The sequence below is a fragment of the Triturus cristatus genome, chromosome 3_1 (genome assembly GCF_964204655.1).
Source record: "Triturus cristatus chromosome 3_1, aTriCri1.1, whole genome shotgun sequence".
NCBI lineage: Eukaryota > Metazoa > Chordata > Amphibia > Caudata > Salamandridae > Triturus > Triturus cristatus.
The window spans coordinates 17,868,260-17,885,104 of NC_140583.1; the positions used below are offsets into that span (position 1 = coordinate 17,868,260).

The 16,845-nt window shown below is 49.2% G+C and overlaps 1 protein-coding gene across 3 annotated transcripts in view; it reads right to left on the reverse strand.

Annotated features, from left to right (window-relative positions):
- Positions 1 to 1,342: 1,342 nt before the first annotated feature.
- DDB2 (damage specific DNA binding protein 2) overlaps positions 1,343 to 16,845 on the reverse strand; it is a 171,319-nt gene continuing 155,816 nt past the window's right edge. For all 3 annotated transcript variants that reach the window (XM_085646609.1, XM_085646608.1, XM_085646610.1), the window contains exon 11: positions 1,343 to 2,197. In XM_085646609.1, the coding sequence (XP_085502735.1) occupies positions 1,935 to 2,197 (263 nt within the window). In that variant the 3' untranslated portion in view covers positions 1,343 to 1,934. The remainder of the gene's footprint in view (positions 2,198 to 16,845) is intronic.

Genomic DNA, 16,845 nt, shown 5'->3' on the forward strand with positions numbered 1-16,845 from the left:
TTGGCAATGCTTGCTGCTGATAGACTCGCCTCTGCCACTGCATTGCTATGTCATTCAATGTTACACCCTCCACAGCCTGGAATATTTGTGCAGAGGACAGTGCGGCCCCTTTTTCACTGCCAGAACAGTAAAATGTTTACGCCAGGCAGGCATCAGACACATGACCCAAGGAGGAGACGGTGGGGGTGACACAGAGGCATAAGCGGCTGGTAGACGGCCCCATTATACTCACAGTAGGGGCAGCAGTGATACCGGAACAGGCAGATGGGAAAGGGTGGAGGGTCTCCGCTTCAACTGTGTCTAAACCAGACCTCATTGTGTGCATGATGGTTGCCTAGCGCAAGGCAATGCCCCAGTGTGAATTTGAGGGTAGGGGTGAATTTGAGGGTATGGAAACCCCCCCCACTGAGGCACTTTTATAACATACCTCTATGTTTATGTATCATCTGCTCAGAGACGTTCTTGCAAGAGCCTCAGGCTGAGGTCTTTTCTTCTGCAACTTAAACCCGGAAACGCAAAATATGTGGTTCAACAGGAGCAATTCAAATTAAATCAGTGGGATGGAAACAAGATGCCCTCCCACTATTAAGCAAAGTGGACATGGTGGCGTGAATTGTTTACCGATCCTCCTGGAAGAGGAGACTAAATAAACTGCACGCCAATAATGTTACAGCATATTCACGTTTCCAGCGTGTGCCTACGCTTCGGTCAATTGAATACTACAATCTTTCCAACACAAAAAAGTGACATTGTTCTTCAAAATGTTGAATAACTAGGATCGCTTTACAAAGGCATTTATGGGTACAAAATAAACAAAAAGGGGTCATTATTATGGAAATGACGTAATTGCGTGTATGTATACAATCATCTAAAACGTAATGTCAAACAAGATTTACCGTGTTGCCGAAAACATGAACACATGATAACACACCAAACGAATAAAAGCTTCACTGACATAGCAGAGAACAAAAAGGGGACCTGAACAGAAAGCCCAAAAAAATAAAAAGTGCGCTCAAATGCAGAAAGGAGAAAGCCTACAAGTGATACGGGAATGCTCTGTGGGTCATGGCACCACACGAAGAGGAAGGACGTACAAGAAGAAAACATTTGAAGTTACTAATTAAAAGCGATGGGCGGGCTGTAATCCCACAGAGTGAACACAGCAGGAATCAAACAGAGCACATGCGCTGTCGAGGTGAGAAAAATAACAATTCTCACCCAGAGGCGATGGAAGCTAGGCCTGTAAAATGCCTGACCCCCCCAACCCTGTAGAGAATACTGCCTGTGCAGCACAACTGCAGGCCCACCATGTTCCCAATGACAGACTACTCCGGACAAAAACTTGTGTAGAAAACTTTATTTTAACTTTAAAAACATATAAAAACAAGTTAGGATTTGGGAAGGAGCCTAAAACTGCTGTACAGTTTCAACCTGTCAGAAAGGACACTGAACAGCACAGAAGGCAGTATGTAGTCCAGTACAGCGCAGTGGACAGTATACAGTCTAGTACAGCACAGAGGACAGTATATAGTCCAGTACAGCACAGAGGACAGTATATAGTCCAGTACAGCACATAGGACAGTACATAGTCCAGTACAGCACATAGGACAGTACATAGTCCAGTACAGCACATAGGACAGTACATAGTCCAGTACAGCACATAGGACAGTACATAGTCCAGTACAGCACATAGGACAGTATATAGTCCAGTACAGCACATGGGACAGTACATAGTCCAGTACAGCACATAGGACAGTATATAGTCCAGTACAGCACATAGGACAGTATATAGTCCAGTACAGCATATAGGACAGTATATAGTCCAGCACAGCACATAGGACAGTATATAGTCCAGCACAGCACATAGGACAGTTATAGTCCAGTACAGTGCACGGTAAGTAGGACTGTATATTGTCCACAGTACAGACACCCTGCTAGTCCTCGGGGTCAGGCTTCTTGTGCTTCTTTCGCTGTTTCGGAGGGTGCTCCTTTGTCTGAGTCTCCGTCGTCTCCTCCAAGCTAGATAGCTTTTTCTTCAGTTTGTCCAACGGGAGGTTCGAGGATGGCTGGGACCTCCTCTGGCCACCTCTCCGTGCTGGGGGAGTCCTTCCGATCCCCTGCTCTGCCATGGCCTTCATCAACTCTTCCTGTTTCTTTTCGACCGCATCTTCCCGGCTCCAGATCAGGATGTTAACACCTGGGTGCAAGAGGAAAGATATCAGTGGGACAGACTCACCAAACACCACAGGCAGCGAAACAGCCACGTGCCCTCACATACTACATCCACATGAACTGCGTACATAGGAACCAGAGTAGTTTTCAAGTTCGAATATTTTAAGGATGCATATTCTATGAGTAATTTTGCCATCAAACACCTGGGCTCAGACTAGAATCCTCATTTTCAATAGAAATCTGTAACGGCACCCTATGGTGTCAACCTGATGTGGGGAGAGGATGTGGTCTAACGGCTAGAGCGGTCAACCTCGAAACTGGGGAACCGGATTTGCGTCTCAGCAGGGACGCTCAACATCCTGTGATTCAACAAAATGAATGTGTCCGTCTGTAACGCAACTGGTCCCTATGTAATGCGCTCTTATTCCCAATACCTTCGGGTCGAGTTTGTGCTAAATAAAACAAAAAATTGACACCCACAATTCACCCCACCATAGACAAAATATTCAGATTGCATTTTACCCAGCATTGTGCAGCCTCGTGTGGTGTGATTCCTTTGCCTGCTAACCCTCCACCCCAAAACGGAGCCAGGAGTCGCTGCTTGTGAATTTATGAATCAAATCAAATTGCAAAACTACTTCAGTTCAGACAAGTCTTTTGTGGCAAAAATCTATTATAGTTTCATGTGTTGTGAATCAGCTTCAAAGCTGATTAGCTGACCAACACCTCCCCATGGATGGACTCCTGGTGGCCTGCAGAACAGGGTCCCTCTCCCACTCTCACAGACCACACCGTGCTGCCAAGCCCAGGGATCTAAGGCCTTTGTGGATCACTTGACCCGGTTCATAGGTAGTACCCATGGTAAGGCCACTGGAGCATATGTCCTCTGTGTGGCTTTGCAAAGCTGTGCCCTCCTGCCCAGTTAGCTTTTCTCTGACCTGCTCTGTGTCTTCTCCCCTAGTGGGCACAACCATCTGCAGCTCGCTTTGAGTCGCTATCCCATTAACAAGAGTGAATTTACACAAAGCACTGCTCTGTTGAAAAGAGGCAGCTCCCAGTTGTGCGACTACCCTGACTGATGGCGGCTTCTGTGACAGTGGAATTGGGGAAGAGGACTGGTTTACCTAAACACTTGTGGACAAATTGCTTCCCGGCTCACTCAAGGTCTGTCTGGGTTCCTGGGGCCGCTAGAGAGCCCGCAGCAAGATGGCTGCACTTTAGTGCAGCTCTGCTGGTAGGTCACAATCCGACATTTATCAAGACCAAGACCCAGCATCATGAATTATATCCAGGCGTGAAGGATCGCCCATGGCCTAGCAAGTGAGGAGCCGCAATTCTGGCACGAACGGCGGTGCATTAGCGTGGAAAATGACTGGCGAAACGGCTCACAGCGAGTGAGTCTTAAGAGGCAATATGGCGGCCGCTGTGCTTCGCTAAAGAGTGGAAGAGAGAGTGCTCTACCTGACTGGCGAGGCGTGTGAAGACACGCAGGACACTGCCACGTGTGTTGTGCCAGTGGACAAGATTGCATAAACAACAGTTGGCGGACAAAATGCAGAACAATGTCATACATTCACCCCAGTACAGAGATCTGGGCCTAAATCCATCGTTTTTTTTGCTCACCATGCCATTCCAGTTTGAACCCAGCCATATGCAAATCAGTCTTGACCCTGTGCCTCAAGGGAACAGTCCAGTCAAAACTGCTAAGCAAGGTCCTCCCTGGACTGGAAACAAGCATCCTAGATCCGGTCCGGATTCGGGGTCCAGCCCGAACTGGATGACGGCTGATTAGCCAGAAACCGGTCCCAGGATGCTTGTTTCTGGTCCAGGGAAGACATGGCTTGGCAGTTCGGGCTGGACTGTTCCCATGAGGCACAGGGTCAGACTGATTTGCATATGGCCATGTCTGAACTGGGGTGGCGGAGTGTGCTAAAGAATGATGATAATGGATTAAACCCAGATCAGTTGACTGGGAGTGAGCGCTTGCTGGGAGTGAGTGCTTGCAATGTTCAACACTCCGTCCATCATCCCCTTTGGTTGTGCAGAGGACAAGATTGGCCAGCCGAGGGAAGGAGGGTGCCGGTTGGCGGGAGAGCAGCGGAATGGCCTACATCTGCACGACGGATGCTCTGGATGATTGGCCTGGTTGCTCCTGCGGGCATCGCTGCAGCCGACGCGGTGCTTTGAGACAGAGGACTTGGCGTTGTGCAGGCGTTACACTTGGCACTCCACACCAACTATCTGCGCAATAGGTGCTGTGGTTAGTTAGCTGCTGAATTGGGAAGAGGCTGGAACTCGGCTTTGCTGGAGGAAGGTGAGGAGGCATTACGCTACCTGAACTGCGGATACTGCTTCTGCCACCGATGATCAATGAAGCTGGAATCCGGCTCGGTACGAGGAGTGAACGACATCCCTGGGCCTCGCGCAAAAGTGGTGTGCCGACAGGACTTGATGTGTGGATGGCACTCTGGTTGGGGACCCTTCATCTCCTATCTTGGATTTGCGAACTGTATAGTCCGCACTGGAGAGAAATTGAGGAGCTACCAGACATGACCATTGTGGAGCTACCGGACACGCCCATTATGGGTGTGTGAAATCCCTAGTGGGGTGACTCATTTCTGCCCCTTACTGCTACTTATAGACCGCCACGCGATTCCTGGGGGAAGGAGAATGCTACTGCACATCGTGCCATGGAGAAAACTGATAAACACCAATCGATGTTGAAAGCCCGTCAATCAACTTAAACTCAACAGCATTCGCTCTCGGACACTGAGCAGCACCCTGCGATCAGTGGTGGGTCCACCTTGGAGAGCATGGTACAGGTAAAGCAACAGAGCCTGCTGTCGATTGATGGCAAGATTGACGCATTATATCTACGGATGGACCGCAAGGCAGCGAAAATGGACAAGAAGGGCACTCACATCACGGAAGCTGAACACCACATTTTCACTGCTGAGGACGGCCTAGGTTCATTGCAAACTAAATGCTTGATTATGGAAAAAAACACTAGCCGTTATCAGGGCAAAAAATGAGGCCGTGGAAGCGCGCTCACGCAGGAACAATCTCTTTATCACGGGCATTCCAGAGTCCATGAATACTGGTAAACTGGAGCAATAAATCGAAACCATGCTCAAGGAGATGTTTGGTGCCGAACATTTCTCCACCCTGCTGATAGTTGAATACGCCCATAGATCTCTCGCTAAGTTTCTAAATTACAGAGACCGTGATACAGCACTTCAGCTGGCGCGAGAGGCGGGCGTCACATCATATCAAGGGAACAAGGTGGCACTGTATCCGGATTTCACAATGCCGGTGCAGACGGCTCAGAGGGAGTTTTTACCAGTAAAGAAAAAGTTGCAGACAATGAATGTGCAATATGCAATGATATACCCTGCCAGCATAAGAGCAATCAAGACTCCCAAGCAAGCGATGTCCTTTATCAAAAAGATGGAACGCCCAGATAAGGATCATCAACTCACTGACAATGATGATATCACAGCATAGAACTATATCTGGAGAACACTGTTGCTACCCGGAGATCTGAGGACTGCTAGACAGTGCGGTAACAAGGACAAGTGATGCGACAGTTAATTGTGGCTGATCGATTGCACGGTTTTAACTCAACATAGGTTCTCTGGGACTAATACTATGTGACATTAGCTATAAGCTTTGCTGCACTGGCTTGTTAAAGATGGTTGAATAAGTTTGATATGATTAACACGGCATTTCAGAAGGGTGGGGGATACTACTTCATAGACGCCACTTGAACGTTGTGGTAAGCAGAGGTCAGTGAGATGTTGCCCCGATCGCCTTTGACCTCTTGGGGAGCATTGGCCACTAGCGACCCCTTCGCGGGAGCACTCTGGATGTATGCGATTTATCTGGCATGCGTTTTCATGCAGTCTCTACATCTTAATTGGAGTATTATTCATGTGTTCAACTGTTTCAATTCTTTGCATGAGTGGGATGCTCAGGTGAGTGGGTTTTGAGTTTGGGTTAAGAAATTGTTCTGCCAGGAAACATGCCGACTATTGTAAATGTGTCCCTGTCACAGTAACACTAATACACTTTCTCATGATTGATAGAGGCTGAAGGTACAACCAATGCCTCATCGTTGTCATAGGCAGGTGGTAGCGTATCTAAACCGACGGTGTACAGGTGGCACCATTATAAGAGACATCTCACACGCAGCACAGAATGTGCTGTAGCCACAAAATGGCCTGGGGTGAGAGTGGCGTCCTCCTACTCGAGGGGTGTAATGGTTCTAATTTAAAAAAAAGTCTCTTTCACACTCTCCAATTCAGATATGGATGATCAGGGGCGATAAATCATTATACAGGAATGACTGTATCGCACTTTGGTCATCGTCGTTAATGTATCCGGGCCTAATATAGACGACCCAGAATTTTACACCACTATTTGGAACCGACTACATAAGCTGCAGTCCTCCACAATCAACACCCAGTTAAACCCACATAAGGATCGTTCGGCAACAGTGAGAGGGGCGGGTAGTCATGCCACAGAAGTACTGAAGGCGGGTATCTGGGAGGGCTACATCATTGATATTTGGAGGATTCAGACCCTGAGAACAGGGAAGGCAGCTACCACTCATCGGTTCATAACTCATGGTCCCGACTGGACTATTGGCTGGGAACGAGGGAGGTGAGTGCGTGGACAGTCCATGTCTGGCACCTACCCAAGACACTGTCGGATCATGCCTCAGTTCTGCTGGCTGCAACTATCCCTACACACAACCCACCAGAGTTCCAGTGGAGATTACAGGCGTCCTGATTGTTGCTACGATATGGGAGGCCTTGAAAGTGACAATTAGAGGTGTATGTATAGGTTTACAGGCAGGAGTCCTGAAGTCTATCCGTATCCGTCTTATGAACACAGAATCAGTAATATTGGAACTAGAGAGGACATATGAAACAGATACAAAACAGGACATACTGGCCGAGATATGGGAAAGGGTCCCAAAGTACAATGAGACAGCAGAACAGAAAGCTCAGCAAAGGTCACGACGATTGACAGCTAGAGCTTACGGCGAAGGGGGAAGGCCAGGCCACAACCTAGCTGGTAAAATTAAGGAAACTTGTGAACGGCTGCATGTAGTCAAGTTGACCACTGAAGAGGGGGCATCATCCAATGACACACCAGGCATCCTTAACACCCTTGTTAGTTAAATATGAGCATATGTATACTAATCGCAAGTCAGCAACAGAGACAGAAACGGCGCTGTATCTTGGAGATATCGTACCAGTGTGACTATCCCAAAATCACAGGGAATTTCTGGCACACCCTATTACCATAGAAGAAATTAAAGAAGCTATTTGCAACCTGCCGAATGGCAAGGCGACTGGATGTGATGGGCTGCCAGGGGAATTTTACAAGGAACACGTTAATCTACTGGCCCCACACCATGTATACGGAAGCATACCAACAACTGACTCTCCCATCGACCCTCAGGGAAGTGCTTATAGTCACGCTGTTAAAGCCCGATAAACCCCCCGAAATGTGTGACTCGTATAGACCGTTGTCACTCATAGATACAGACGCCAAGATACCCGCCAAAGTCCTTGCCATGCGACTTCAGCTCCTGTTGCCGACCATGGTCCTCCCAGACCAATCCGGCTTTATGCCGGTGCAATCTACAATACATAATTTGCACACCTTATTTGCGGTGCTACATCAGCTGAATCTCACGCACCCAGCTGTGGCCATCCTCCTGGACGCCGCTAAGGCTTTCGACTTCATCCAATGGCGATTCATGCTTGAAATAATCCATAAGGTGGGAGTCTCCCGTGCCTTCACACGCTGGATACAGTTATTATAAACAGGCCCTGTCGCTAGGGTGAAAGTGAATGGGCACACGTCTAAGACCTTCCCGATTTATAGAGGTTGGTGTCAGGGATGTCGACTGTGGCCTCTCCTATTTACAATAGCCCTGGAGCCCTTGGTGTGTATACTGCGACAGCGACAAGCCACTGCAGCATTGCACTTTCTGCAGCATCCGCTGGCCATCTCTCTATACGCCGACATGGTGCTATACGTGAGAGATCCTAGCTCTAAATTGGAACCCTTGATACAGGAATATATACGGTATGAGTGGCCCTCGGGACTTGGTATAAACTGGTCTTAATCGGCAATACTTTCCTTGATGAGATACACCGTGCCGCACATAATGGAATATCCGCTTGGTTGGAGCGATGACCCTATAAAATATCTGGGGATGTGTGTGCACAGGGACCCAAGTCTGGTCATAAGTTTTAATTATAGTGGAGCAGTCTCGATACTTGAAGAACAGGTATCGAGGTGGATTAGGCCCCCACTATCCCTCGCAGACAGAATAGCACTTATAAAAATGGTGATGTTACCAATATGTTTGAATTTGTTCATGAATATTCCTATATTACTGACACAGAACTTCTTCCACACCCAATTAGATTGGCATGGGCCACGAAGCAGCCTAGAATTAGCTGATATACAATGACCCTGCCGTACAATCAAGGCGGTATTGCAGCCCCAGACGTGCAACTATACTATCTCTGTGCACAAGCACACTATGCCTATTATTGGAGCCACCCGCCGAAATCCAACCTGCATATTGCAGTTGAAAGTGACAAGGCGTATCCTGTGCCCCCCAGCGCAATGATCCCACATACTAACACCGGTTTGTCACAGAGGGAGATAGACACAGTGCAGTATACCACACACGCATGGAAAATGTTGCAAAAAGAGCGGAAGTCGAGCCCCTTTATGCACAGCCTTACCACTTGAACACCATTCCGTAGTGTCAGTGACGAGGAAGTCTGGGTCGCTGGCAATTTTGAAGGAAGCAGGGTTGAACACACTGGGTGATATGTTCCTTGGAGGGACCGTTATAGCCCCCGCAGATTTACGCAGGGGTTCCACCACATCCCCATGCTCTGTTTTATTTATAGTATGCTATGGGCTCTATCCGCAGGTTCCTGCAGAGCCGCAATCAATGGGGGGGGGGGGGGTGGGGGGGGAACTACAACTATTGCTTACAAATGACACACGTAAACACTTAGTCACACGGTTCTATAATGCGTCCCAAAGACGAAAACCAATTTCACTGTGCCCGCTTGAGAAATGGAACAGCATACTCAACGTCCAGCTTAGTACCGAAGATTGGAACTATTGTTGCACACTCACAGGCACCTTAACGTCAAACTGCAATCTTAGAATTATTTATTTCAAATACCTGCATCAAATGTACTATAGAGTTGGCGGGGGTGTGGCCAACTGCACTGGGAAATGACCACACGGTAGCTTCGCTCCGTCGCGCCACTCCCGATCAATCCGTTTTACTTGGACTTGCCCTAGACAGAATCACCAGCTGCAGAGCGTGCTGGACCCCGAGGCTCCTCTCCGCCACCACACCGAAGTTTGGGCCGATTGGCGGCGTCTGAACGGCCGCTGGAGCCAGAAACGCCGCTGTAGGGCGAATTGAGGCTGGGCGTGCCGAGCGCTGAATCAGCTGTGCGTGCTACGTGACACCGCGGCTGAGTCGGAGATCCGAGGCCCAGCTAGAGGCCAGGACAGCGACCATCACTCCTCGTGTGCCCCCTGGTGAGTGTGCTGCCCCCCGGCCTCATTGCTGCTGTGCTCTACGGGCCCCCACCCGCCAAACTATCCTGCGCCTCCTGTGTGGGCCGCGTAGACTTCTGGTGCACCTCCCCAAAGGCCCTGGGCAAACCACATGGTGGTGGCGGGCCATGCTCCTCGGGCCTCCCTTGGGACCTGCTATAGAGATGCTGTACGCTGTGGCTGCAGAGGGGACTGCAGATGCTCCCGTATATAGGGCCAGTATAGGATATCCCCCTGGGCCTTGTTTGTTAACTTTTGCTGCCATCGTTGGGGGCCTCAGTCTCTTGGAACGAGAATTGCTGCGGAGTGGGGAGAATCATGGCACGCAGTCCCCCACCCAGTGTTGAAGCCTCCTGAAGAGCCCGCGCCACGGAACATTGCGGAAGGCTGGCGAGGTGATTGAGGCAGATCCTGATTGTCCTCAAAGTGCTGGCTGCCTGGGCTGCGGAGGCACCACCTCCTGGTCCGTGACTGGAAATAAAACTGCCTCGATCCTCTACTGGGCCCCTCACTTGTTGGATAGTACACTGCAAGCGTGGAGTCAGGGGCCTGCCCGGCTGGTGCAGCCCCTAGCAGGACACCTACACTCTCTGCCCGCCCTCTCCGTGCCAGTGTGGTTTTCTTTGGCACTGAAGCACTCCCGGGTCTGGGGTTGACAGGCGTAAACCGACAGGCCGTTGTGAGCTGCTCTCATAAGCCAGTGGCGGTGAGTAACTGGTCTAGTCTCAGACCCAGTCTTTGACTCACCACACCCTCCTACACCATCATGGCAAGCAGTCGCAGCGGACGTGGGACACTCCAGGCCAAGCTCGAGCAGTATGCGTGGCAGAAGGGCCAAGACGAGAAGCAACCCGAGCCCGAATCCAGCAGGAAGAAACCAGAACCCTCGCGAAGGGACATTTTTGCTGCTATCACGTCGGTGTGCACTTCCCTAGAAGGCCGCATTGACTCAGTCGTGTTGGAGGTCTCAATGATCAGAGCGGACATGCAGAAGATGGCCGAACGGGTGCGTGAAGTGGAAAGTGCGACCAAGGACCTGTCGACAGACACCGACCTCCTCAAACGCCAGGTGGCTGACCTCCAGACTACCCAGGAAGCCATGGCTCTGCAATTGGACGACTATGAAGGTCATATAAGGCGCAACAACATTCACATTTTGGGAGTGCCGGAGCAGGTCGAAGGGCCTGCAGCGGATCTCTTTATCGAAGATCTGATCCTTAAACGCCTGCAGCCAAAGGGACTATCCTAACACTTCTCTATCGAACGTGCACATTGGGTGCTGTGGGGAAGAGCCAGGCCTGGCGCGCCGCCTCGACCGCTTTTGGCAAAGGTCTCCAACTTTCACGACAGAGACGTCATCTTGCAAACGGCAAGAACGGCTCTGCAACTGTCTATGGACAACAGTAAGGTCACTATTTTTCCGGACTTTACCCTATGGGTCCAGAAACAATGTTGCAGCTTCCTAGATGTGAAGTGGGCGCTCCGGGATCAAAACATTAAATACGCAATGCTCTTCCCTGCCAAGCTGCGTGTGGAATCTGAGGGGAAGGTGTGGTTCTTTACTAGACCTGAGGACACCTGGGACTGGCTCGAGGGCTGGAGGACAGTTGAAAAATGCTGTCGCAGGCCTGCTGGCGACAGATCCAACGACGACAGGCCAAGCCCACAGACAAGGTATCCACCAATGATGCTTCGGCAACGCAGAGCCCAACTGGGTAAGGTTTGATGGCTTGACATTGGTTTAATTGGCCTTTGATCGTGGGGGTCTGCTGAGCAGAATCTCGGCAGACACGCTGTGCCTTGTTGACATTCAACCATGTTCTAACTTTCTGAGACTGTATTAGGCCTCACACTGTTCACATTTGCATTGCTGCCGGCCTCTGAGGGGGGTGAACTACTCGTATTTGTATTCCGATGTCACGCCTTTCTGCCCTTGGTCGCTCGGACGAGATTGACGGTTGAGAGTGTTGCGAGCGGTTCTGTGGCCATCTTGACTTGAACAAGACGTGAGAGGAACAGACTGCTCTGGAGTCGTCAGCCCTCCACTTGCTCTCTAACAGAATACATACTCCAAATGTCAAGCTTGCCAATATGGTTTGTCTCAATGGGGTTGACATTGTTGTTTCTTATGTTCTTCTGGATTACAGTTTATCATATTCAAATCACTGGCCGGGGGGGTTGTATGACGGGAATGCACATACTCTCACAAGTTGATGCTTCAGGGAGTGGGGTTGGATCACGTCCTTAATTCTGTTAAGGGTGGGCGACAGGCACTCCGCCAGTTTGGGGGGGTGGGTGGTTTTATGCCCGCTGTGCAAGGAGGCAGGGTGGAGGGTGGGTGTTTGGTGTTGGGGGGCCAGAGGGGTATGTTTATTCTGTTTTGACTTTTGTGTTTTTATGATATTCTTTCTTATTTCCCCTCTGGTTGGAGGGTTTTGTTATTTACTGCAGCAATTTTCAGTACCTACAGTACTGTATGTCCACATCCAGGTGCTTAGCGCGGCGCCATGGGGAGCACAGGGTGCCCACAGGGTTACAAATACAAGAGCATTTCCACCGTTTCGAAACATACGGCTCTACACCGGGACACTCCAAGGGCTGTCTTGTGTGTCCCACCCTCAATGTATGAACACTGACATGTCCCCTGTCTCTTGTCTTTACACTACCCATCTCCCTGTCTATACATGGGATCACACTTAGCACTTCAATTCAATTCAAATGTCTTAATTCGGTTATAGTACAAATAACCATAAAAGCACAAAAATTAAATTAATTCATTTCTTTGCTACTTAAATACATAGTAGTTACAAATAAGAAAAACACAGTATAATCCATAAAATGAAAAATCTTAGTGGCATTTGAATTGATTTACACAATTTACAATAGTAATGTTTTCCGTAAATTAAAAAAAAAATTTTTTAAATGCAATGACTGATGCAATGACATATTCATTCTCTAGGTAAAACGTGTCAACAATAGACGATCAAAGTCACCAACTATTAATATTAAATATGGCTGTATCATACGGACAACAGAGTTAGCTGGTGGGCTTGTACCGTAGATTTCCTCATTTCAGTAGTCGCTCTACGTTCGCCCAGAAAACTCATACTACTCTCCTTCAGAGATTTTCTTGAAACACGGCACATTAAGTGTGGCTTAGTGAAATATTCCAGTTGTCCCAACTTTGAGAAGAATGTTTTCACATATTCTAGCCATCTCATTTGTTTAGCACCATCCATCCCCAATGCATTTGTTAATATATCCCGATTAAAACCTGTTTCATCCGATGTCCAAATTTTATGCCAAAGGATGACCGGTTGGATTTTAATCGTGTCCTCCAAATATGGAATTCCCAATTCCTGGTGGAAGATATAATTTGAGGTACTATCGGGAAGGGAGAGGAGAAATTTAAAGAATGTATTTTCCGCAATTTGCAGTGTATGTACCTCTGCGTAGCCCCATATAGCCGCTCCATTAGTGGCTATTGCCACACATTTGGCCCTATAGATGTGTAGTAATTCCCCCGTAGGGCGTCTGCCCAGTTTACGGCTAAAGTTTGATAATGCCATTAGTGACTTAAACAGTAGGCGTCTAATCTTCACTACATCCGACCAAGAACCAGACCCGTCAAATACAATGCCCAGATAGGAAAATGTTTTTGTACATTCTATAGCCCTAGAGTCAATAGTAATAGGTTTAATCCTCTTATTTGCCCCTGCCCCACAATTCATAATGAATGTTTTAGAGCAATTAATCGAGAGCCCAAGTTGCGTCATAAAATTATAAAACGAGTTCACGACCCTTTGGAGTGCAAGAGGAGTAGGGGCCATTAAAACTGCATCATCTGCACTTAAGTTCCTCACGTGGAAGGTTAATGGTTTAGGAGATAAAATTAAGCAGGGAGTGGTCCTTCAATATTTGAAACGGCAGGCGCCGGACATAGTTCTTCTTCAAGAGACACACTTAATTGGTAACTCATGCAGCGCCCTGAATAGATGGGGATACCGTTTGGCTGCCCACTCGGGGTTTACATCTGGCTCTTGAGGGACGGGGATACTTGTGCGCAGGGGGATGTCCTTACTTAATCAACAGGGTCTGGTCGGATGATCAGGGTCGATATGTGGTGCTCTCCGGCACATGGGAGGGACAGGCCGTCAATGTTATTTCCGTGTATGCCCCACCCGGGATGCAGCGTCCTCTGTTGCAAGAACTCGGGATGCTTCTGCTTGACCTACCCCTAGGTCTGCTGGTGTTGGGGGGGGGAGGGACTTTAACCTTGCTGTGGATGGCGCCATTGATCGCCTTCCGGCCCGCAGGGACCCCCCAGGGGGGTCTCCACTGGCAGAGTTCTTGGCCGCCGTGGGCCTGGTCGATGTCTGGCGGTGACTAAATCAGACCACTGTGCAGTTTACATTTCATTCTGGCGCCCATAACAGTCAATCACGCATTGACCACATACTCACCCACGCTCAAGATATTTGCATGTTTACTGACTCCAGATGCCTCACGCGTGGAACTTCTGACCATTCCCCCATTCTTACGACACTTTTGTTTGGCCAGCCCAAAAGACGTGCCACCTTTACTATAAACCCATGGGCGCTCAAAGTACCCCACATTAAGGAGGCACTAATCAAAGAAGCAGACCATTATTTTCAAGAAAACGTGGGGTCGGTTACCTCAGCCCGCATCCTACGGGGTGCACTTTGGAGCCGTTATGAAAGGCAGAGCCTTATCTTTTATGGTTGGCCACAAGAGAGAACTTACCAAGAGAATCATAGAGCTCAAGGAAGATATCATGGCATGGGAAAAAGCCCTGGCACTTACCCCTGATCCCGAGATGCAGCATTCACTCACAATGGTGCGTCTCAACTACACTCAGCTCCTGACGGAAGCGGCCAAAGCATGCTATACCTCCACGCGCCATAAGATTTATGAACAAGGGGACTGGACAGGTAAACTCCTTGCTTGGCTAGATAAAAAAGGGAAATCGTCGAGATGGGTTCAATGGGGATATAATCACCGATCCTCAAAAGATCGCGGATACGTTCGCTTCTTACTTCTCGTCGGTCTACACGCCATCTGCTACGTCCCAGTCATACGCGGCTGGGGACCTTCTTTCGACCATCAAAGTCGCATGTCTGTCCTCATAGAACCGGGATTCTCTGGAGGGCGCGATAACGGATGCTGAGATTCAGAAAGCGGTACAAGACATCCGCTCGGGTAAAGCTATGGGGCCCAACGGGCTCCCATTCGAATTCTTGAATCCACTGGCATCCAAAATTTCCCCCTACTTGCTCCAAATGTACACTGAAAGTCTAGACGAAGGGGCGTTACTGGCTGACGTTCGAACGGTCTCTGAAGGGCGTATCGTCCAATCTCACTCCTGACGGTTGAGGCTAAAATTTTAGCTAAACTACTGGCCAACAGACCTTTCCCCTGCATTACGGAGCTCGTACACCCTGAACAATCTGGGTTTATGCCAGGGAGAAACACAGCTCTGAATTTGCGGCAAATCCACAGGGTCCTGGGTAGGCGTGATACGATTAGGGAGGATGTAGCTCTACTATCGTTAGATGCATCCATGGCATTTGACACTATCGAGTGGGAATGTTTCTCTTCGCAGTTTTAGATAGGATGAGCTTTAGCCCAAATTTCATAAAGTGGATCCAACTGCTATATGCCCACCCAACCGCACAGGTGACAGTCACAACCACGTCTCGAGGCAATTCCCACTGGGAAGGGGTACTAGACAGGGACGCCCTTTGTCACCCTTGTTGTTTGCCCTTGTGTTGGAACCGTTGGCGGTATGGTTCAGGGGTGACCTGGAGATTAGGGGGCTGAAGTGGACTGAGGCCCACAAAGATCGCATTTCCCTGTATGTAGATGATATCCTCTTATATTTGGCATCGCCCTCACGGTCTCTCTGCCGGGTTGTCCACAGCTTTCATATCTTTGGATCCCACTCGGGCTACACTATGAACTGGACTAAATCCCAGCTTTATATTATGTGCTGTGGGGTGCGCCGCCGTGCTGCCCCCATGGATACGACATACCAGTGGCAGCAAAGGGCTTCAAGTATCTTGGCATCTATGTTACTCCGGACCAGAATTTGTTCTATGAGTCCAACCTGCTTGCGCCCCTGACTTGCCTTCGGTCCGATGCCAAATATTGGAGATTCCTTCCCCTTACTGTGCTGGGGCTTGCGGCCCTCTTTAAGGTGCTAGCACTGCCGCGATTGCTCTATGTGTTGCAAAACACACCGAACAAGGTTCCTCACAATTATTTTGTTGGTATCGAGGGCGTTGTACGCGGGCTGCTGTGGGACGGACGGGCCCCTAGAATAGCTATGACAAAATTGGCGATGGGGTGGTATGACGGGGGGCATTGCTTTACCAGACACGAGGCTCTATTATCAGGCTTCTCAACTGGTCCCAATCAATAAATGGGTGCACGGGGAATGAAATGAATGAATGAATGAAAAAAATATTTAATAAAGCGCACTGTGGCCACGCGGCTTCCTGGCGCTAAGAACTCTTGGCCAGCAATCACAGAAGTAACCCAGAGAGATTAACAGGAGTAAGCCTGAGAAAACAAGAGGGTTTTCAGGGCTTTGCGGAAATGGGAGTAGATAGGGATAGCACGCAAAGACAAGGGAAGACTGTTCCAAAAACGGGGGGCCAGAACAGAGAATCGGGTGCCTCCCGTTCTGGACTTGCGAAACCGGGGAACATTGAGGAGGGCCAAGGAGGAAGAGCGAAGAGGGCGGGCAGGAATATAAGAAGAAATGAGAGAGCTGATAAAGACCGAAGCAGAACGGGTAAGAGCCTGGAAAACCAAGCAGCCCAGCTTAAAAAGGGATCGCTGATGAACAGGGAGCCAGTGGAGGGACTTAAGTACAGGGGAGATGTGATGAGTACGAGGAAAATGAAGAATAAGACGGGCAGCCTGATTCTGAATTGCTTGTAGGCGACATGTTTCATAAGCTGGTATGCCCACGTACAGGCTGTTCCCGTAATCAAGACGGGAGGTAATCAGGGCCGAGATAATAATTTTAAGAGC